Genomic DNA, 24406 nt, shown 5'->3' with positions numbered 1-24406 from the left:
GTTTGTTTGTTTATTTGTTGTTTTTTATTTTATATTTTATTACTTCCTTGTAATCTTATTTTGCCTTTAGTTAAGTATTAAAGAAAAGAAAGAAAAAGTAAGAAAAATATTGTGTATATATAGAAAATGTACTTCTACTACTACTAATAAAAATAACAAAAAAAGAAGAAAAATAAGGACAAGAAAATTTTAATTTAAAAATGTTTTATGTTATGCTGTCACTTAGTAATTTGCTATTTTATTTTCTATTTATTTATTATGAACATGTTACATTGTAAAATAAAACTACTAAAATGCCTTGTTGATGCCAGAGGTCAGAGGAGAATGGCCAGACTGGTTCAAGATGATAGAAAGGCAACAGTAACTCAAATAACCACTGGTTACAATCAAGGTCTGCAGAAGACCATCCCTGAACCAACAACACGTCCAACCTTGAAGCAGATGGGCTACAGCAGCAGAAGACCACACCAGGTGCCACTCCTGTCAGCTAACAACAGGAAACTGAGGCTACAGTTCACACAGGCTCACCAAAACTGGACAATAGAAGATTGGAAAAACGTTGCCTGGTCTGATGAGTCTGGATTTCTGCTGCAACATTCAGATGGTAGGGTCAGAATTTGGTGTAAACAACATGAAAGCATTGATCCATCCTGCCTTGTATCAGTGGTTCAGGCTGCTGGTGGTGGTGGTGTAATGGTGTGGGGGAGATTTTCTTGGCACACTTTGGGCCCCTTAGTACCAACTGAGCATGGTTTAAACACCACAGCCTACCTGAGTATTGTTGCTGACCGTGTCCATCCCTTTATGACCACAGTGTACCCATCTTCTGATGGCTACTTCCAGCAGGATAACGCACCATGTCACAAAGCTCAAATCATCTCAAACTGGTTTCTTGAACATGACAATGAGTTCACTGTACTCCAATGGCCTCCACAGTCACCAGATCTCATTATAACAGAGCACCTTTGGGATGTGGCGGAACAGGAGATAAATCTGCAGCAACTGTGTGATGCTATCATGTCAGTATGGACCAACATCTCTGAGGAATGTTTCCAGCACCTTGTTGAATCTATGACACCAAGAATTAAGGCAGTTCTGAAGGTAAAATGGGTCCAACCTGGTACTAGCAAGGTGTACAAATTGGTCTATAGACAAATTTTCTCTTATTCTTGTTTTGAACTTTGAAGTTAAATCTGAAGTGGAGGGCAAAATTCCAACCTCAGCTTCCAGCCATTTTATTTTCTTTTTTTCTCTGTTCCCTCACTTTCTTCCTTTGTTGTCTTTTCTTCTCTTTCCGTTATTTTCCCAATAGCATTGAGAAGGAGGGTCCCTTAAGTTGCGTTCAGACCCTTGGGAGGAAGTAAACAAACTGACAGATTAAACACATGCCCAGTCACAAAACAGATATAGAGCGACACTGAAAGACACAAACACACACACACACACACACACACACACACACACACACACACACACAGGCCTATACTTGGACAAAAACACAAACATGCTGTACGTTCACGGCTGGAGTGTGTCCATGTGTGTGTGTGTATCAGTGTATGTGTTTTGTCTTCCAAATGGCAGAGATAGTATATCGTCTGACAGGAGTTTTCTCAAAGCAACGAGGCTCCTCTCGGCACATGTGGCTGAAGGGCTTCCCTAATTGGGAGAGGTGTCATCGGGCTCCGGCAGTTAATCACAACAATGTGAGGAGAGAGCTGCAGCTGAGGAGGATTCACCATTTGGGGGAAAGGCTCTCCTTTTTCCTGTGTTTGCACATCGGGTGCAGAGAAGTCACAATTCACGTCTGGGAGGACTGTAATTGACACTGAGTCCAAATAATTGTAATCAGTACTGTCTGCAGCTCCAGATAATGACCGTAGAGCTGTATCCTACAGGACTGTGTGTCTTTGTCACTGGTATCATTTGACTTGGGTAAGCAGTTTAGATATAATTTGGCTCATCAATATCTAATGAGCTCTGGTTGTAGAGGAGGAGCCCGGTGATTTATGACATCTCAGGTTTCAGTAACACTAATAACATCATCGATTGCCAATATTTGAGGAGTTCATCTCCAAAAATACTGCACATCGGTCTGGGTCGAAGCCATTACCCACAGTTAGTCAGTCAATATCAGAGAGGAGCCAAAACTGGTCTCATCCCGTCAACCCGGCGGATAAATTGCCTATTAGCCTTTTGAGTTTATGATAATTTTGTGCAATCAATCACGATGTAAGAACAGGTGCCAAACGGAGGCTCATCTTATTTTAGAATTACAAAAACGTCCTTAATTGTATTCATAAGGAGTCTATTTCTGTGAGATGGGTAGGAGTAGTGCTATTATTAGTATTTGCATAAGGCTGCATCTGCTTTCATGATCCATTAATCCATCCATTTTTCATTTTTTAATCCTTTTTATTATTATATACTTAATAAAATGTGAGAAAACAGTGACACATTCTCACCACTATTAACCAGAGCCCAGTGTGTCCCAACTGATACCCCATTTCCACAATGATCTGCATTTAATTAATCATCCTGTTTATGCACTCGCCTTTGTTGTCATGTCAGACCCTGTCGTTTTTCTCCCACCCACCACTTGTCCTCAGAGTGTTCCTACCTCCTTAAGTCACCAGATCCTCCACACCTGACACCAACAGCACACACCTACCACCTTACCCACTGGACTTTTCTCCATGGTAGTTTACAGTTTAGCTGTTACACATGAAGACGTATTCAGATTGATTTTTTGTTCGATCAACTGTCCACAACCCCAAGATGTTCAACTTGCAATGGAAATTGTCACAAATTGCTTGGGTGTGGTGGATCCCTTTAAAAATTCGTAGACTTTGTCATTGGCATTCTCTTGTTTACAGAGCTATTATTGGCCTGCTTCCAACATATTTATGTGCGTAGGCCTACATTAAGCAAAAAATTAAAAAATGTGTATGCTCTCTGTTCACAGAACATGTTTTTATTGTCTATACCGAGGGTACCTACAGAGTTTGGCAAGCGAACATTTATGTATGCAGCTCCTTATATGTGGAATCCTCTGCAGAAGGACTTACGGTTGCACTCATTGGTTTCTCTAGGCTGTATTTTATGAAGTGACTTTTACTCTTTTGGGCATAAAAAATTAAAATCTGAATCCTGTTAGGTCAAGGGTCAGCAACCTTTACTATTAAAAGAACCACTATTGGCCAAAAAAAGAAAGAAAAGATCTCTTGAGCTGCAAGTCATGTTTGAATAAAAGTAACAGCCTATAAAGTCTAAATTAGCACATCAGCATTATGAATAGGTCTAAATGAGCATTCATTAATATGATTTACTACAAAATGTCTACTCTATAGTTGGCTATTTATACCTATTTAGTACTTTAACTTTGCAGCATTGGTGGTGAAAGCAAATGAATCTGTCCACACTCTACTAAATCCTCTATTTTCCTTCAAGACTCTTCTTTTGTTGGATTTGGAATCAATAGCTAGCCTTGCTAGAGAGACCCCAGGCTAGCCACCGCTACTGAAGATCAGCAAAATTTAGAGAAGAAGGTACCAGGTCGTAGATGTATGACGCAACAGTTGCAACATTAAAACATTTTTTAATTAGATGTACAGGCTGGCTGCACATATTTACAGTTGTGGAATGCAATAATCACCTCAGGCCTACAACAATGACAAATAAAAATCTGAATATTAAAAAAATAACTGTTATTCATTTCCATATAATGTTATGTCAAAGCCACAGGGAGCCAATGGAGAGGGGCTCAAAGAGCTCCAGAGCTGAAGGTTGCCGTCCCCTGCGTTAGGCCAACTAAAATAAGATGAGGCATTCAGTATCTGAATTTGGTTCCAGGCATTGTGGAGAAGGCTTTGGAATAGCATTCACACTAAAGTGTAGTTAAAGGGATAGTTCACCCCCAAATCAAAAATGTGAGCTGCAGAGCGTTGGAGATATCGGCCGTAGAGATATCTGTCTTCTCTCTTCACTCTGGAACTAGATGACACTCGGCTTGTGTTGTATCAAATGTATCAAAAAATACATTTGAAAAACTCAGCAGCAATGTCTCTTTTCAGAAATCATGACCCGGTTACTCAAGATAATAACAGACCTTGTTGTAAGCAGTTTCATGTTGGAACTATTTTCTTTCTACCAAACTACACCCACCAATCGTATCACTGTGCTGAACGAAGCGTGCATCAGGATGCAGCATGCAACCTTAGTCTTGTCAAGACTAAAACTCTTAATCGGGTCAAAGAGACCAACAGTTCAACAGAATATGATGTCACACCCATTGCTGAACATAATTTATTTGACATTATTCCTCTGTTAAGTAGTTCTCTATTCAGCGGGTGATGTTTTAACCTCTTAATCCAAATAATAGCCTTTTTGTTGTGTTTTAGGACTTTAAACATCACATTTCAGAAGATACTGATCCTTTGGAATAAGTCTTAAAAGGTCCAGAAGTTGTGAAAAAAAAAGGAGTGAATGTCAGTTCAGCTTTTAGTCCTGGATGAAGTCAGTTGCATGTTTATGGATGTTTTACATGATATGAGTTTGTTAATCCTCCACAGATGCGTCAGTATGTGCTAATAGCTGATCTACCTACATTAAACATCAGCAGAGTGACGCCAGTTTCAAGGCTCTGATGAGCTATAGTTCCAGTTGTTCATCTCTGCAGCTGTCAGACGAGGACATTTTTTGACGTGGGGCAAAGAATTACTCACTGGATGACCTATTCATGCGTAAGTAATTGAACCATGAGTACCTGGATGGTGAATTGCAAGTACATAAATGTGTTAATGTGTGCATTGTGGATAATGTTCCAGCTGTGGAGGTGGTAGTGGTGGCGGAGGAGTGTAACAGAGGCTCTCTGTGAGTCATGTATGCTCACATCACCAGGGGCTCCTCTAATGATGAAGCCACCATTGAGGCAGGGAAAGCGTGTGTAGGAGTCCAGACCAGAGAGTGGCTTCAGAGGATGGAGGAATGGGACCTTGTGGGTGGCTCTCTGCCTACTGGCTGAGGTCAAACATTACAAGACTAGGTGTTGCAATACATCGAGCATCACAGGAGGCTACGCTTTCTCAAAACCAAGACATTTTTTAACCAGTTCTGGTTGTGCAAGAGGGATCATTTAAAGGGGACCTGTTGTGCTCATTTTCAGGTTCATGCTTGTATTTTGTATGTTTACAAGCTTTAATGTAAAAAAACCCAACAACTTTATTTTCCTCAAACTGTCTGTGCTTGAACACCTGTATTCACTGTCTGTTGGAAACGCTCCATTGTAGCGCCTGTCTCTTTAAGCCTCCAGTCTTTCATAACTCAGTGTCTCTGCACCTTCATTGCAGCGAGGGAATGACTGTAATAAAGTATAGCAGCATTTTCTACCTGAAAAAAAAATAAAATAAAATAAATAATAAATAATTAATAAATAATAAAGGTTTCTAAATCCCAGACTTCACAACTGGACATGTTCCAGCAGGAATATGATCTAAAATCAGGGAGAGATTATCAATATCAGCAACCAAGATTACATGTTTCCCTGAAATTAGCATGTAGCTACATGTAGCAGTGTACCTGCAGCCAGGGAATGGCTTCAGTACAAGCTTCTGGGCTAAACTCTTTACAACCACACATGTTCCCACAGGAACATGAGCTTTAATCACAGAGAAATTGAAAATGTTGGCAACAAAGATTACGTTTCCCGGATGTTAGCATGTAGCTACATGTAGCAGTGTACTTGCAGCCAGGGAATGACTGTAACAGAGAATAGCGGCACTTTCTACCATGAAAAATCACCAATAAAAGCCTCTAAACTAAAATCTTCAAAGCTGGACATGTTCCAGCCAACCTGGTCTCATTCCAAAGTCGTCAAATACTAGTGCTTGGGTAGTCATGTCGACATGATGACGATGGGTCCACCGACTTCTACCCGGTAGGCCGGTATTTGCTTCCCATGTGCTTATACAGCCAAACCCTGTTATTTATTTCTAAACCTAACCATGTGCTTTTGCTGCCTAAACCCAACTGTGTGCATGTGTTGGCCAAACATTACCATTTCCTGTGTATTTTAAATGGACACAATGCATGTAACAGGCTGAATTTGACACGGCATCCCAGAACGTCAACAACAAATGCACCCAGGGTACCTAGCACGTCCCAAGTTGGAGGTGGTAGTGATGGTGGTGGTAGTGACTTAAATTTACCGTAAATTTGCTGTAGGTATTAAATTTTCAGCCGGTGTGTTTGATGCCGATGGGAAAGCACAGTGGCCCACCGTAAAACATATAATAGTGTGTATTTGTGTGATTAATTAGTATGGTACCTATATGGTACGGTGTCATAAATGAGTCTCCGCGATTAATAGCTGTTTTACGGTACGTCTTCTACAGACGCTGACGTTGGGCATCCGCATTTCGCGGATATCGAGGTGAGCGGTTGAAGATGCAGAGATGGGGAAATGTAAATTTAACGAGAAGTGGATAGAGGAGGACATATTTAGGAGGTGGTTGGCACCGGCAAACAACAACGAGGCAATGTGCACATTTTGTAAGAAGACTTTTTCTTTAGGGACCATGGGGCTCAAAGCCGTCAAGCCTCACATGAAAGGAGTAAAGCACCAGCAGTACATGGCAGCAGTTAGCAATAGCCAGGCCAGGCTAATCCCTGCATTGTTTGCAGCATGACCGAAAGACGTTACAAGTTCAGACGCCACCTCTCAGTCAGCTATGACGAGATTCATTTCACCGCCAGACACCCAAAAGGCAGAGGTACTGTGGGTTCTGCATACTGTGGCGAGGCACAATTTGTTAAGATCTAACGAGGACATACGAGACATCTTTGCCGCCATGTTCCCGATTCCCAGTTTGCCAAGTCATTCACCTGTAGTGAAAATAAACCTGCATATGTCACCAAATATGGCATTGCTTCATTCATCAAAAAGGAGCTATCGTGCAGTGTGAGTTAGAAGCCATATGTTGTCATGGTTGATGAAAGCATGGATGAAACGACAAAGAGCAAACAAATGGACCTTCATTTGCGGTTCTGGACTACTGATGAGACTGGCACACATCATGTCATCTCCGTTACTATGGGTCGGCGTTCATGGGTCACTCCAGAGCCGAGGACATCTTGGGTCATTTCAGTGTAAGTAACGTTATGATTGTGTTTGAAATCACATATATTATTCATACTAAAAGTCCATTCTCACTGAGGGCGAATATCCGTGCGGATTATTCTCACGGAAAAATATAAAAGTTGATTTCATGGGTTCTTATGGAAGTTTGCACACCGGGGCGGAACTTTCATGCGGTGAAAAAAGTTTCCGCCCAGACTTTGACCCCCGCGGAATTCGCCGGCAGAACTACACAGCTGGGCCAATGAAATTGTTTGTTTATAGTCGCGCAGACTGGGAGAGTCCGAAATCCAGTCAGGCAGGACAGTATGGGAGAAAGGTTGATAAACTTCGTTTCACAGCACCCCGTCCTTTTTGATAAAAGACGGGATGATTTTATGATCAATGAATTAAAGGACGTCTGGCAGTCCATTGTCCAGCTTGGTGGCTGCGGTGAGAGTGGTAAGTGCTAAAGAAAGTTGATGTTGAGGCTTGTTAAACGTTAGCTTGCTAGCTCGCTGCTGCTGCTGCTACTCTCGTCCATGTTCATCCGCACCCGTTCACGCAGCGCGGACTTGGAACACAACAACGCGAAATTTCGCACCGCGTCCGTACCGCGCCTGTGTGTATGGTTTGAGCACGGAAAAGCGCTGCGCAAATATTCCGCAAATCCGTCTCGCATTTCCGTATCGCGGCAGTGAGAATGACCCTTAAGTATGGTGTAAAATTGAGCAACGTTAATGCGGTCCAAAGCTCCTATACTAGCGGTGTAACGTTAAACACCAACACTCCCCTGGTGCTCAGTGCTCCCAATCCGGGCAGAGTCGGCAGAGGACTGGTTATGTGCTATATTTAGGTCACAGGTCTATGGTCACTTTGACAATCTAACAGGTAACGTTAACAACACATTAGCTCAGAGTTTAAGGGGTGTAACTGTCGGTAGATGTGGTTTATTATGTGTAAATATGCCGAATTGTGGTTTTGTGGGTTGTTGTTGACGGTTGGGCAAATCTAGCTGCTAATGTAGTCTGTCACTTGTTGCCACAGCAACAGTAAACATTCACGTAAGGGTTAATGAGCTGTAAATAGAGATGCAGAATCAAGCTATGTTGTAAATACACATTAGATATGTTGTATATTAGCACAAAATATATGATTTTACCAGTTAGTAAACCTATAGAAAATCATTAGTTTAATTTGCAAAGTTTACCATTAAATTTATAGGCCACACACACAGAAAGACCACAGTGACCATAGACTGACTTGAATAGAGCACATAACCAGTACTGTTACTATCCGCATAAAGTCAATAAATTGATATTTATATATTATTTTGGGGTCTTAAATTATGTTCTTTGAGGTCTTAAAAAGGTCTTAAAAAGCATTAAATTTTACTTTTAAAATGGTGCAAGAACCCTGAAAAGCCTCTAAACTAATATCTTAACAACTGGACATGTTCCTGCAGGATCATGATCTAAAATCAGAAAGCAATGATAAACATAGGCAACCAAGATTAGCATGTAGCAGCATTTTCTTACCTAAAAATCTCAAATAGAGCTCCGAACCACAATCTTCACCACCAGACACATTCCTGCAGATGTATGATCTGTAATCAGGGAGAAATTAACAACATCTGCAACCAAATCATATATTCCCCTGATGTTAGCATGTAGCTACATGTAGCAGTGTTCTTGCAGCTGGGAATGACTGTAACAAAGAACAGCAGCATATTCTACCGTGAAAAACCTCGCATAAAAGCTTGTAAACCAAAATCTTCACAACCAGACATGTTACAGCAGCCATGTGAACCAAAATCAGGGAGAAATGAACAAAATCAGTAACCAGGATTACATGTTTCCCTTATGTTACGTAGCTACATGTAGCAGTGTAGGCTACATTATGAATGAGCTGACGACATCTTGTCTTAAAGGTAACAAAACCCATTGAAACAGAATATTCAGAATGATCTGAAGCCTAAGGTTTTTGCTCACAGGTATTACTTTTACACATGTTAACGTCATTATTTGAAACTTTGGCCAAGTTTAATATGAGCATCTGACATTGTAACATTATATACATATGGTAGAAAATAAGAGAAAGCATAATAGGTCCCCTTTAAAGCTTCAGTTTACTCCAAGGTAAAAAAACAAAAAAACAAAAACAAAACATGTATGACAAACTTAACTCAAATGTCCATTTACAGGTACAGGAAGTGATGGCAAAATTAAAACTTTTGTGTAAGACAAACTTTATGCTTTCACGGGGTGTCGGTGGCTTAGTGGTAGAGCAGGCGCCTCATATATAAGGCTGTTGCCGCAGCAGCCCGGGTTTGACTCCAGCCTGTGGCCCTTTGCTGCATGTCACTCCCTCTCTCTCTCTCCCCCTTTCACACTTAACTGTCCTATCAATTAAAGGCAAAATGGCCCAAAAAAAAATCTTAAAAAAAACAAACAAACAAAAAAACTTTATGCTTTCAGGGTATTCAAGTATTTGGGGTCGCCAGGTACAACACAAGAAAAACAACACCTCTATTCTTGTAATTATGTTGTACAGTGTGTGTTTTTCTACACGTGTATGTCTCCCACCAGGTGCACCCACACACACAACCCTTATGTGTGAGTCATGAATCCACCACGACACATGACATGTCCTTGTATCCTACCACCACCACCACCAAGTCCCGCCAGACCGCCCCTGCATCCCAAAGACAGATGAGTCATTGATGGAGCATGCTGGCTTGTGCCAAAGTGATCAGCTTCCTCTCATCTCCTGTCTGTCCTCCTCCCCACCGCCGTCCATCTCTACCCACATGGCCCTGCCGCAAAAAGCTGTGATTCATGCACCGATCACCATCTAAGGTTTAAAAATATGTCCTGCCATGCTGGAGTATGTGTCCTGCTGTACTGAAAAGACACCAAAGAGACACACAAATGTCCACTGTCATAAGCACCTCGGAAAATCCAGAGTTACAGGGAATGTTGGATGTGTCTTTTGCAGGAGGTGGTTGTTCTCTCACTGAGATATCACTGGAACAAAGAGATGGTTTCTGTCTTTTGAACTTTTCTGTTATTAAAATGTTTTATCTGGTTTTTGAGAAGGGCACTTGGTAGAAATATTGCATATAATACTACCAGTTACAGTCCATCTGCAGGCTCCAGTAGCAAGGGAGGGTCTGGTTTCAGTGTACGTTGACTCTGTGGTTTCTGGGTGAAGGAGACCTTGAGTCTCCTTCAAGTAAGCACTGCTTTTATGGGATTAAAGACATCCTGAACACTTAAGGTTGTTTTCATCGTGTGAAATTTCAAACTGAGGCATCAGCCCAGTCGCCAGAAGAAAATATTGGCATAGTACATTTCTGCAAACTGTAATAGGTATTTGTACTTAACATACATATCATATCAACATTTGTAAAGTAACATAGTTCTGATTACATGTCTATGTACTGAGTGTCTTATCAGGAGGTGTATGGCCTGACACTTCAGCAAGATGGCTGCCAAGCTGCAGCACACTGCTCGAGACCCTATGACAAACTGGTTTTTGTGTCTAAACATAACCACATGTTAACCACGGGGTTGTCACCACATAAAACTGACAATCTAAACATAAAGAAACATAAAGTTTCAACATATTCGCTACATGTGAAACATTTGAATGTGACATGTCTGTGGTTTGCAGAAACGTGCAATGCCAACATGTATTCTGGCGATTGGGTTGCAAGCACATATTGGATTGATTGAAAATATCTACTAGCAGCAAGGTAGCAGTGTGGTCATACACACTCTTGAAACCATACAAAGATTAATTTGGAAATGTTAATTTTGCAGGATTTCATTTCACATCATTTTTTTCCAGTCCAGTTTGCGGTCCAGTATTTTAGGAGGATATTATGGCACAAATGATATATAATATTCATAATGATGTTTTCATTCATGTACAGTCACCTGAAAATAAGAATCGCATGTTTTCCTTACCTTAGAAAGAGCTGGTTATCTGCAGACGGAGTGGGTCCTCTTCCACAGAGTCCACCATGTTGCAGTGCCATGTTTCTACAGTAGCCCAGAATGGACAAATAAGACACTGACTCTAGATAGGGCTGTTTACCTTGTCCTGTCATTCTCCTACATGCTTGGCACACGGGAGACATTTGAGTTGGTTGCAACCTGCAACCTCACAGCCTCTAAATCCTACAATCTAGACAGGGTAAGCAACCTGCACTATCAAAAGAGCCAGCTTTGAACAAAAAAAAAACCTGCCTGGAGCTGCAAAACATTTTTGAGCCTTATAATGATAGAATGCTAGAGCCATCGTCGGATCCCGGCTAGTGCTAACACCGGGAGCTAACGCTAACGTTCCTACTCTTCTCTGTGAGTGAAAGCGATGTTTTAGCCTGGCTTCATTTTACATTGCTAATTGCAAATGTTAGCTGGGCTGCCGGGCTACTCACCTAACACAACCGTAACGCCTGACCAATTGCTGGGACCAAGCCGCTAATAACTCAAGCTCCGGACATTAACCTATGCTACGATTGTAACATTAAATTTAATTGAATCGACATAGCGACATGTGCCTAACGTTACTGTAACACTAATTAAAACAGACATTTGACTTTATGTTGTACCTGTCCAGGAGAAGAAGAGTTAGCTCTGAGTCAAATTGTAGCCCCTTTAGCTCTTGCAGTGCTCTCCATCTTGGAAATGCAAAGCCAATTTTAATCCGAGTTCTGTCCCTTTCTATATCCGACAACTTCTTCGCCAACAACCGTTGTTTCTTTAGAGGTAATGTCGGATCCTGGTCGTCTTCAGGTGAACGTTTCATTCCGCTCTCCGCCATTTCACTTCGAAAATACGTGCTGCCATTGCTCACTGGCTGTAGCCTTTTATAGGGAGGGAGGAGGCGGCGATTCACATGAACGTACATGAACCGGACCGGCTTGTAAACATGGGGCTGGAGATCAACACAGAGAGAAGGGGTGTGATGTCATGCTATATTCCAGATGAAATTACACATCTAGTTCTTCACATAGCAATTTTTTTATTCCTTCCATCTAGAAATGATGAATTTTGCTTATTGCCCCTTTAAAAAGAATTTCCTTGCCATTGTTTATCTGTATTTAAATGAACTCATAAGAGTATGGTCTCTCTTGCTCTATTTGAACAGTGTCCTGAGATAACTTTTGTTATGATTCGATGCTATATAAATAAAAATTGAATTTATCTTTATTTTTAACTCTACTTTAACTGTTCCATATTTATATTTTATGTTGCTGGGAAAACATATGATTTGAAACCAAGTTTTAGGGTTATTGATAACACACAGATAGGGGAAATATGTCTTTTAAGCTGCTAAATGCTCCACTATGGTCACCAGCTAATCTCTCACTGTGTCTGTCTGCTGTTTGGTGCTGAGCAGCGAGTTTTGAGAGCAAATACAAGTGATAATTCTCTGCAGGATCATCATTACAAGCGACCTTTCACATTTGACATTTCATACATTGTTATCATGAAAATATCTATTATTTAAATGATGTACTTCATATTCGTGGAATGACTGCCATCTCACTGTAATGAATATCAAATGGAACATCAGTATCTCCACGTCACAGGTTATTTCTCATAGTTATCTGTTTTCTTCTCTTATGTTTCTCTGTTTTAGTTCCCTGCAGCAACCTGTATTGATCTTCTATTTATTAGAATGGCTCTGAAAGTGCTCTTGTAAACAGGAATCAATGCTAACATGTTTGCTTTACACAATACCCTTTTGCAATGTTGCATCACTGCCATATTCATAGAGACATGAGTCCTGGTGACAGCGTAGACACCGTCAGTTGCATGTATTGCTAATGATGCTGAATTTTTGGGGCTGAAAAAGTATTAATAGAGCAAGAGATGTTTTTCCCTTTTGCTCGGGGAATAAATAATTTCAGCTCGGCCAATAATTATTTTGGGATTGGAAAATAGCAGCGCTCAGTTTTTCTGCAGGGGTCTGGAGTCAGCATTTGATAGCATCTTGTATCTCTCGCTTCCTGCAGAGCCTCCATTGATCTCCGTCCAAAAGACCACATCAAGCCATAAAAGCATTTCAGGACAGTCGCCAAGATGCGCATATCCTAAAGTGGTTATGATGCATGAGGCTTTTAAAGGCCATGGTTTCTCCCAACTGCATGTCTACATGAGGAATAAGCAAACAACCCTGAGACAGGGATGATTACTAAGCACAAATGCATCATGGGAGTGTCTTGTAGCAACTTCCTGCGGGATTAGAAGTACTAGGAACAGAGACTCTGCTTCAAGGTTCTCAGCAAGCACATTTTCAGTTTGAAATGCAAATCATAACACAGCTTGAACCACAGTAAAAACATCCAGAAACACACTTCATTTTCATATAAATATTTATTGCAGAGGAGGTATCTTTTATGTACATGCTATCACAATATAACACAATATAAATCTACCAAATATTCCCATATATTGATGCTATAAGCTTGTCATAGAGCAATAGTTATAACAAGCACATAATACAGTGGTTTAGGGACAGTATCACTCACTATACAACTTGTAACAGTCCATAAAAGATCAATTTTTTTTCTTTTTTGTTCTATCAAGGGCAGTGAAACATCGGTCCTATTATTTATTTATTTTTTTCTTGAATTCATGCAGAAGCCACAAGAGCAAGATTTACGACGTTACAGCATTGAATAGTAGTAGTAGCAATAGTAGTAGTTGTGTTTGTTGTCGGGTGACTTGGTTTGGTCACAAGAGAAGAGAAGTCAGGTTGAAATGAAAGCAGCTAGCCAACAGAACGCACCATGGAAAGTAAAGATCCGACTGGTGGGCAAAGAGCTACGGGACACCGTGTCACCTATGTCGAGATGGATACAAGAACAATGGGCTCCATTTGGGATTCAGACTTTCACTGATTCATTGATGATACGGCTAAAATACAATGATCATCTGCGGAGAAACAGACACCGGTTATGTATACACAAGTTAGTACACACACAGCTATGGGCTGACTGAACTGAGGGATGCTACAGCAAGCACACCACCTGAAATTATGCAAATTAAACAATGGTGTAGATTGAACTGAGCACGTGACGTCTTTCATAGTGTAATGGTGGGATATTGCATTGTTATTTTCTGCTCTAAGACAGAATGACTGTAATCGAAATCTCATGGGTCCAGTGTGTAAATAAACAAAACATTCTCAATTCCAACTCGTCAAATACTGACGCTTGGTCAGTGGTCGTACACGTCAAACTCTGCAACATGTTCTTATCCCATCTCGTCAAATACCACTGCTTTGTCAGTCAACCTTCGCATCTAAATATGACACGTTGGGAAGTTCATGGATGGTGTGTCAATTCACACTTGTGTAATACATCTTCTTATTTCAAAATACACTTCCGTTTTAACAGGAAATGTTCAGTTTCTGCTCGTTGCATACATAGTCTTGTTCCCAATAAACTTACTATCTTAGTAAAACACCTTGATTTTGGTATTCTTTAAGGTTAGGCAACAAATGCACATGGTCAGGTTACAAAAAACGATGGCTTGGCTTTAAATTCACACAGGAAATGAACAGCAGACTCCCGTGTGAAAGTCCAAAGTTTGTTAGACCTGTCTACCTCCCCTCTTGCCTGCCCCAAATGGACTATCTTGCTCTTTATTTTACAGTAGTTGCTGGCGGCATTACAAACTGACATAACTGGGGCTTATCATACAGCCACAAAGGGTGTCTCTCTGCATCCATGGCTAACGGCAATTTCCACTCACAGAGCGGCCGTATTTGACGACTTGGGTTGTTGCCCACTGCCTCTAAAACTGAGGTGCCTGGTGCGTATCAAACTGCAGCAAAAGGAGCCTCTCTGCATCGGTCTCTGACGCTGAAATCACTGACAACGTGGCAGTACATGGATAATGTGATGTAACGTTTCATGACATTTCTCACAGGACACAAACAGCAGTCTCCCCTGAGAAAGTCTGGAATTTGTTGACCCGCCAGCCCTGTGCCGACTTTCTCGTCTTTATTCTTCGGTAGTTGCTCAGAGCTTAAAAAAATGCAGCCACCCAGTGTTTCACACTGCTGCTAAAGGATGCCTCTGTGAGTCACTATCTGACGCTGAGGGCCACTGACCAAGTGTTGCTGTTTGATGAGTTTGGAGTGAAATGGGGTCGAAATAAATACATGCCTGAATAAATTAAGTATCGACACTAGCTTGTCATAATATATTGCTTGTTATGATTCTATTTTTTCTAACAAATGGACTGAACTTTAGCGAAATCAAATTTGTTTCAGAGCATATGAGCTCGGGATTTCAAAATAATAATCATGAAATAAACAGTTAAAATAACTTTACTGTGAGGACAAAGCAAGCAGCTCATTTTAAAAATATATAGCATATTATTTATCACCCAGGGCAGTAAGTTCCAGTGCGGCAGTGGTTCCAAAGTCACTTTAAAAAAGAAATAAAAGAAAGGAAAGGGTTTCTGAAATGTTGTTGTCTGACCAGGGGTCCAGTGGTATGATCCTGCATTCACTACCACAATGCATGTGATGGATGACGCCTAACATGAGGTTCATAAATATCACGTAGATCCATCATATCATTTACAATCAATCAATGCACGTCAACAGTTCTTGTCTTTCCTAAAGGAGCTCATAAAACAGAGGCGATGACAAATCTCGTGCTGTGGGGCAAAGCCCCCAGCAGGTTAGTGGTGGAGATCATTTCTCAGAGATATAAGACATAGCATCTAAATCATTTTTATAGAGAGGCTAGCTGTAGAATTAAACACAATCGGACAAGGAAGGCTACAAATATTTGTCACTGGATTATTTTGATCCAAAGAAATTTAGCACTTGTACTGCGTTTAATCAAATAGGACTTTGTGAAATTCTCACTGACAAGCACTGACATTTAGTAAGGACTCCTACAGAGATTCGGATATTGAGGAATTTGACAGCAATTATAGATAATTACAATCAGTGACAACATTCAGTGATACCATGTAATTCTCACAAGATACCGTAGATGCTATATTGATACATAGTTTTCCTCACCACTGCAGTTATTGTCAGGTGTTTTAACAGTTTAAATGTACGTGGGAGATTTCTCTTTTTTTCACTTGGATACTGGATGATGAATATTTAGACATTTTGATACAAAACATCAAACAAATCAAATCCCTCGAAAGGTTTAGTCAGATTATTATTGATAACCACATTGTGAAGCCTAATTATCAAATGATCATCTTAATTAATCAATGGGGCATTAGCCTGCTTGTGTTAAAGGGTAACTTTACTATTTATCAACCACGACCCTATTTTCCCATGTGTCTTAGTGATTTATGGAGCCAACAATTTTTGAAACAGGTCCAGTGTTAAGTGACAGAGCTGCAGCAGGCAGCCACCAAACAGGCTGCAATGAAACCAGTGCACTCTGCATTTGCACCTCATCACTTTGTGTCCACTAAAAGTGCTTGTTTTTGTCATTGACAGGCTCAGATTGTTAGAAGTTTCTGACAACATTATGGAAATGGTCCCTAAAGAGGCAGACCTTTCTTTACCTCATATAACGCCTAATAGAACCACCCTTATAGAACATTTTAAGGCTACCCATGGAATTATTTGAATAAAGAAATTAAATCTCGCCAGGTGATTATAAATGAATGTTACACTCCACCAACCTACATGAAACATAGACATGTCATATATCTTTAGAAACCTGAGGTTTCTAACTATCTATTTATGAGGATTTCAATGTGTTTTCATTCATTTACAAGTAAGTCATCACCATTTGAAAGCCAAACATGGAACCTGTTCAAATGGGCGTCAAATGTCGTCTTTAACAAGAAGCTTTGTCTCTGTGAGGATCCTTTCCATAACGTTGTCAGACACTTAGAATCACAATCTGAGCCTGTCAGTGGCAAAAACAAGCACCTTTACTGAACGCACATTGACAGTGTCAACATGCCCCAGGTGGTTATTTTACAGCCTGTTTCAGTTGCTGCTGGACCAATTTTAAAAACTGTTGTTCCCAGTAGACACAAAAACAGGGGAAAATAAGCTACAGGTTCAAAAATAACAAAGTTTCCCTTTAAACTGGGAAGAACATGTCTTACGCTATTTGTGAACTTTCAATAAAGAAACGTACAGAAAAAATGGCAGTATAGTGCTTACACTCTGATATTTCAAATATGAAAGGATACTACTGCTGTATATTGGTGCTATAGTAATATTATCATATCTAAATATTACAGGATAGCTCTGCTTTAAATAAACTTGGGTTTTTATTTTTGGTGTAATGACCACTGTTTCTATTAGTTATAACAACATTGTACTCACCAACGTAAACAAAGTAATTAAGTCTGACAAGACAGGAAACACAACTGGTCATGTGATTAGACAGGTTTAGCCAAATTATTAGAGCAATTATTATTTCACGTTAAAATATGTAAGTGAGCACCTAAAAGGTCAGGGATACTCTGAGACTGGCTCTAGGTCTCTAAATTGCCACCTGCTGTATTTCTTCAATTTATTACACAATTAATGACATCTGGTCTTGTGGTAACTGACGGCTGTTTCCCTCCATTGGAAAAACAATCAACCAGTTAGAGCTTTTTAGATTATTTCAGGGCCGTCCAAACCAAGAATGATAACTATGACAATAACTACAAACGTATAGTTTTACAAATTGTTCTAAGTCAAGCCACCACAACTACAGTGTTATCGCTCTTCAGTGTGGATGCTAATGTTGTTGTTGTCGTTGTTGTTGTTGTAGTTATCATTCTTGGTATGGACAGCCCTTAATAGCAGCAGTGTCATCTTTATATGTAAGTGCCGGAAAAAGCTTAGTAGATTAGATTTAGCTATTCCTAAATAGGAATAGCTAAATCTGAAAATAAATAAATGGCCACAAAAATGGCCGCGGGTGAGATCAAGACAGGTTGTAGTATCCGACTTACAGATACAACAACTAATATACGGTCATCGAAGACCCGAGGTTGACCAACGGCCGACAGTCGGCTTGGTGTGTCAGGGCCTCACAGGACCACTATGTCAAGATGAAACAGTAAGTATAGTAGGTCAAAGGTAAAATGATACATTTTATACTGTATGTATATCCATCTGACTACTTGTGTTTCTTCATTCCAGGTCCCAGCAAGTACAACGTTGTTATTACCAATTGGAATAATTTCCAAAACTTAGAAAATAAGACCCAAGTTATAATTAAGCGATACTATCCTTTAAGCATCAGCTTCTATCTGTTCCCTGTCTGAAAATTAAATCGTTACCTGCTCACCTTTTTTTTAGTTTGGGTGTTTGAGACAGTGGGAGTGTAAGGGCAGAGAGCGTTGCCAGGACTTGATGATGTATGAGACTCCAGAGGTTCAACTACAGAATTACATTTTCACTTTAAATTCATGATATTGTGTCCACACATACACTTGGTGCAAGCCAACACAAAGACCCATGCTGGATTTATAAAGAAAGCTGGTGCAAATTATTTCCTCAGTATTCCCCCAGTACTTATCTATTCCTACTTTTTACAGTGTACATATGAGCCATTTTGTCACACATTCATGTTAATGCTGCTCTCATATAATCGTCACCACCCTGAATGAGCTTCTGGAAATATGAAAGCAGGAAAAGGAGAAAAGAAACATTATTATATATTTGTCAACACATTAACTGTTTTAGTTGACAAACCGGTAGGGTCCAACTACTCTCGATACCTGGCTGTGCATGCTGTTTATATAATTCACCGTCACAAAAGTGCTGAAGGAGAAGCTACTCGCTTCACTTCAGACTGATACAAGACAATGCTAGTAAGTTAGGCACATACAGTACATCTCTGCAGACCTGGAAGCATTTTAATCTGCCGAGAACTACAATTAAATAGATCTAAACAAAAACATGTCTAAGTTTGGTCGGCGTGTGATATCCTGTGTGGAATCATGCCGTTAAGTTGAAAATAAGAAGACAAAATGTACAAGAGGAACAGAGTCTGTCCTCAGTTCTTAATTTATGGAGTTGGCTAAAGTGCTATAGACTGATATCCTCACTGAGTCCTTCTCGCTGTGCCAAGAGTTGGACACAAACTAATAAATTAACTTTACCGCCTTAAAACCAACATCCCTCTTTGCAAATGTTCCCTTTTTCTTTGGCTTTCAGTTTTGCTGTTTTGTACATCAACCTTACTTTTCTCTACAAATCCTTTTCTCATGTCATATCCATTAAGTGATGATGTTTATAGACAAAAAGAACCATGTAAGAATTTATGACTGAGTACAGAATACATGATAAATGCAGATTTTCCAACATTGCTCGTGAAGTGAAAAGGCTGAATCAAAAGTTGCATAATTAGTCTAAGATTTATCTTCAGGATCTTCCTGTAATAATCTGGAATGCTCGTCATGACTTTGTTTTGTTTTTTTGTACATTTTACTTATTTTCAAAATAGGTAAAACAGGAACAAAACCTCGGAAAGGAAGGCAACTTGTGGAACTTGATCAACTTTTCTTCCAAGTCACCGCACTAATAGTAAATATTTAACGATTTCAAAGTGAAAAAAAGTATACATCAATAACTATAATTTCAGTGGTCCGTTAAGGTTGAGTGTCATGCCTTCTTGCTCGATGTGCTATCCTCAAAGTCCCAGGGACAAACATCTGCCTTTTTCGCAGCACTCGGAGCTCCGCCTTTAGGATTTGGACTGCTCTGTTTCACTACTGAAGCACTTTTGTCTGTACCTTTTTTATCCGACGTATCCTCAAAATCCCACGGACAGACTTCAGCCGGCTTTGCTTTGGCTGCTCCCACATTCGCGCTTTTCCTTTTTTCTACCACTGGCACTTCCTGATGACTCTCTACATCCCACGGGCATACCTCAGCCATTTTTTGCTGGCTCACGTGTTTCTCTGAAGATTTACTCTTGTCTTTCGCTTTTGTTCTACTTTTCTCATCATCAGCGTCTTTTGATTTCTCTTTCTCAACTGTTCTTGTGGAAGGGGTACCCTTCTTGTTTGATGGGGATTCCTTGGTTTTGGGTGCTCGAGAGGGACTAGGCGTCCTCTCAGAATTTGGAGACACGGCAGTGCTTTCGAAGTCCCAGGGACAGACATCAGCTTTTGAAGGTGGTGGCTGGAGTGAGCCTCCTGCTTTGGATGGATCTGAAAGGGTACTCGTCCCTCTCCCATCCACAGGAGAGGGGCTTTTTCTTTGTGATGTCATATCCGGTGATCGAGCTGTCTCTGTTGTCTTTTGAACCTCTTCAAAGTCCCATGGACAAACATCCATCCGATTCGTTTTGGAGCTCTCTGTTGTAGAATGCGGCTGCTGTGTCTTAGCAGGTTTGCTAGCCTGACTGTTTGTTTGTTGCTTGGATCCTTCCACTTGACTGCCTTGACTTTCACCTCCATCCTCCCACGGACATACCTCTGCTCGTACAGCGGTTGACCTCTGTAGTTCCTTTGAATGCCTTCTACTCGACGGAGGATGATCAGAAGCTTTCTGCTTCTGCTGATGAGATTTGCCTCCCTTGGTGCTACCCCCATGAACCGTCGTGGTTTCCTTTGGTGCAATAGATACATGCTTTTGGACCTTGTTTTCAGACGGAGTTGGGAGATCCTCCACCTCCCAGGGACACACTTCAGAGAGATCATAGAGGTCTTTTCCCTTGACTGGATCAGAGCAGATTGTAGGCTGGCTACCGCTCACCGGCTGTTTCATGATCCTGCCTGCTGCCGCAGTCTGTTTGTACTCAACCGACTGACTGATAATCATTTTGGGTTGGCACTCGTTTTCCGGGTCTGCATTGGCCTTTGTGTCTTTGCTCTTTGGCTGACTCTTCTTATTGCTGTCCTCCGTGCTCTGGGTCTTTCCTGTCAAGCCCAAAGTCTTCTCTTTGGCACTGGCAATGACACTGAGGGACTTCTGCAGCATAGAGGCTCTGGGGTGAATTGGTTTCTTGTCTGCAGTGAGGTTATGGGCACTGGCTGACTTACACACCAAAGGAACTGATTCCGTAGATTCACTGGGGGCGCTTATATTCTCACTGGACTTCTTCTTGACCAGCTTTTTGCCCATAAGTGTATCCAGGAGAGAGCCTTCAGCTGGGGTCACCTCCATCTTGTCTGTCGCTGAGCTGTTGGAGTCCTCACTCTGGTCACGGACGTGGTCGTAGCTGCTGTGAGACTTCTTGAGGGAGAAAACCTTGTTCTTAAGAGTCTCCTCCTTCGCTGGCTTTCCTGGGTGAGCTGGATCAAAAGGGTTCTTCTTCAGCATACAAATGCTGTTACGGTTGCTCCCATGTTCTCCGCCCTCCTTATCTTCACGGCTGCATTGCCGGTGCACCGATTCTGGAATCTCAGTGATGCGCCTCATCAGCGAGCGACCCAACCCTTTCTTGGAGCTCCGCTTCTTCTGAAGATGAGGGTTGTTAGCCAGCATCTTCTTTCTCTTGTAAATCTCCAGCTGGGAGTAGAGTTTCTTCAGCTCCTCCTACATATTCAGAAAAGAATCAAGGGGAAAGACAGAAGCAAAGTTGCTTGTTTAGAGCAAAGAATCAAATTTAGTTTTGCTTAAAAAAAGAGATTTCTAATTAAAACACTGTTACAAAAAAAGCAGACATTCTACTGCACAGAGAACATGCAGTACAGGTTCATGACACGTGACTACAAACGGTTGATAAAAGATGCACTACGGAATATAACATGCGTGCTGAAAAAAGCAAAGACAGGACAGTCTTGAACAGCATCAAATAAGGAGTGTGTTTTAATGTTAGGTCTGAAACAGCCTCGAAGCTCAGGTCTTTAATTTACTTCTGTCTCTATGCCCATCCAATACAATGAATGTCCTCTGGTAAATAGGCTTTCCCAAATATTTTGGTAGAGAGACTTCTTCAGCTCTAACAGACAAACAGAAATCTCTGCTCACGTTGGTACGTTTTTCCCAAAGACTGTCGCAAGACCTTACGCCACAGCCATTAATAGAACTGAGATGGCCCATTTCGTCTGGTGTCTGAAATAAAAAACTGCCATGGCTCAGTATTTTTGGACGATTTAAAAAGATATCACCAGGTTATACAATAGAGAATAAAGAGTTAAAGGAAACACTGCTCACCCGAATGTCCTCAGGGTCCAGACTGTGTTCGCTCCATGCTGATGTGATGCTGCTATTAAGATAGGATCCAGAGCGACCCATGTCCAGCTCGTCCTCATAGGCCTCAGAGGCTATATCATCTCTCATGTGGGTGCCAGCAAACAGGAACTGGTGGAGGAGCATAAAGGAAAACAAAATTTCTTGAGAAAAAAGGTGAACGGTAAATAATAATACTTATGACTTTCTAATCAACAAACAAATCTCATGGAACATCAAAGCCATCAATGTTTTCCCTCCTGACTCTCACCCCAAAGCCCAATGTTTCCTACTGAAGATTTAAATCTTGAAAAACATGTCACAAATACATACAGCTTCATTTTTAAAAAGGCTAAATTATTTCCTAAAACAGCTGGGCACTGTAGTGCATCTGTTTGGAACTGCTCATGAATACACATTTGGTGCTTTAGTTAGTATTTACAGCAGCAGGATGGTGTATGTGGGCTTGGCTTTAAGGGACAGTTCAACCTAAAATAATAGATATTTTCCCTCTTACCTGCAGTGCTGTTCATCAGTCTAGGTTGTTCTAATGTGAGTTGCTAAGTGCCAGATATATTGGCCATAAAGATGTCTGCCTTCTCTCCACTATAATGTAACAAGATGGCGTAACAAGGTGCTCAAAGTGCAGAAAAAAAACCAAAACTCAACAGCAATGTCTCTTTCCAGAACTACACCCACTAACTGTATCACTGTGCAGAAAGAAGCATGCATCATCTTCTAGCTCACCTAGCACCAGGAGGACGCCGTTATTGTTTACATCTTTCGCTGCTGTGAGCAGGAACCTCTTGTCCATGAGTAGATGCACACTTCCTTCTGCATTGTGATATGATTAGCAGGTGTAACTCAGTAGAAAGAAAATAGTTCCTACATGAAACTGCTCACAACGAGGTCTGTTATTATCTTCAGTAAATGATCACGATTTCTGGAAAGAGACATTGCTGTTTAGTTTTTTTAAATGTATTTTTTTGTCTCTGAGCACCACAAGCAGAGTGTGTTCTAGTTCAATTATACTGTAGAAAAGGCAGACATCTCTACAGCTGCTATCTCCAATACTCGGCAACTCACACCAAAACATTCTAGACTGATAAAGAGCCCTACAGGTAATAGGAAAAATATGTATTTTTGATTTTGGGGTGAACTGTCCCTTTAAAACTAACTACAGTTGCCATGTTCATTGTAATGAGGAAACGTGTCATCCAGTTCAACAATGTGGCTCACTGATGTGTGTTAAAAAGTTTTTGGATAACAATGGACCCAGAAGACAGATGACACAGAGGACTATTTACCATTGGATTTATACACATTACCTACTAGGACCAGTTTATTGCTGTTTTTCATGGGATTTGTTGACAATAAGCAAACTGTATAATATTGACAGCCTTTAATTTATGTCGCACTCTCAAAAGCAGGTGACAAGAGGCTTGACAAAGAAGACATAAGCAGGAAAATGCAAAGATTAGGAAGAAATAAAAAAAAGTATAGTTACAGCAATTTTTTTAGCATTTGTTAAATTAAAGGGCTGTCCTGATGTTTTGTCAAAAAATAAAAGCATTATTTTTTCTTTAACTTTTCATTTAGGGAAGTAGAATAACACGCGAAGCATGACTTGTGATGTTTTACCTTAGGGATGAGTAGCAGACCCAGTGTTACTGTTACAGTTAAGTGGGTGTGGGTGAAGAACAGCAGCAGCATCCAGTCTGGATGGAGCTCCGGCGCAAGGGTGAACCTGTCAGGATGTAAAGACAAAACAAAGAGGAAGACAAGTCAAACTCTATCTGCAGAACACATTTAAAAACCAACCGCAGCCGACCAAAGTGCTGAACAGGCACAAAATACCACAACAAAAGAATTCAGTGGCAAACAATAACAACAGATGAAACAGTAAGCCTAACAGAGATTGAACAGAAGATAAAGTCAATTAAAGGTGTAAAGCTCAAATCAGAGTATGCCAACAAAAGGGGTGGGTCTTCAGCAGCGACTTAAAGGTTTTATATAGGTAAGCTTTTACAGAGTTTAGGGGCTGATACTGTTTTGGTGTCTTTATCTGGGAGCATCCACGAGCATCTGATCTAGCGCGCTAACTGGAGTAGGAAGATGCAAAAATTCTGCTAAATATGGTTGCACCAGTCCTTTGAA

The 24406-nt window shown here is 40.8% G+C and overlaps 1 protein-coding gene across 2 annotated transcripts in view; it reads right to left on the bottom strand.

Moving 5' to 3' along the window:
• Positions 1 to 19534: 19534 nt before the first annotated feature.
• Positions 19535 to 24406, bottom strand: part of gpr158a (G protein-coupled receptor 158a) — a 95256-nt gene continuing 90384 nt past the window's right edge. The window contains exons 9-12 of one of the 2 annotated variants that reach the window (XM_033639045.2): positions 23891 to 23996; positions 22235 to 22381; positions 22049 to 22132; positions 19535 to 21613 (exon numbers count right to left, since the gene is read on the bottom strand). In XM_033639045.2, the coding sequence (XP_033494936.1) occupies positions 19733 to 21613; positions 22049 to 22132; positions 22235 to 22381; positions 23891 to 23996 (2218 nt within the window). In that variant the 3' untranslated portion in view covers positions 19535 to 19732. The remainder of the gene's footprint in view (positions 21614 to 22048; positions 22133 to 22234; positions 22382 to 23890; positions 23997 to 24406) is intronic. The other variant, XM_033639046.2, reaches the window with a different exon arrangement.

This window comes from Epinephelus lanceolatus, chromosome 20 (assembly GCF_041903045.1).
Source record: "Epinephelus lanceolatus isolate andai-2023 chromosome 20, ASM4190304v1, whole genome shotgun sequence".
Classification (NCBI taxonomy): Eukaryota; Metazoa; Chordata; class Actinopteri; order Perciformes; family Serranidae; genus Epinephelus; species Epinephelus lanceolatus.
The sequence above is the reverse complement of the archived record's forward strand: the minus strand, read 5'-3'. Positions and strand labels throughout refer to the sequence as shown.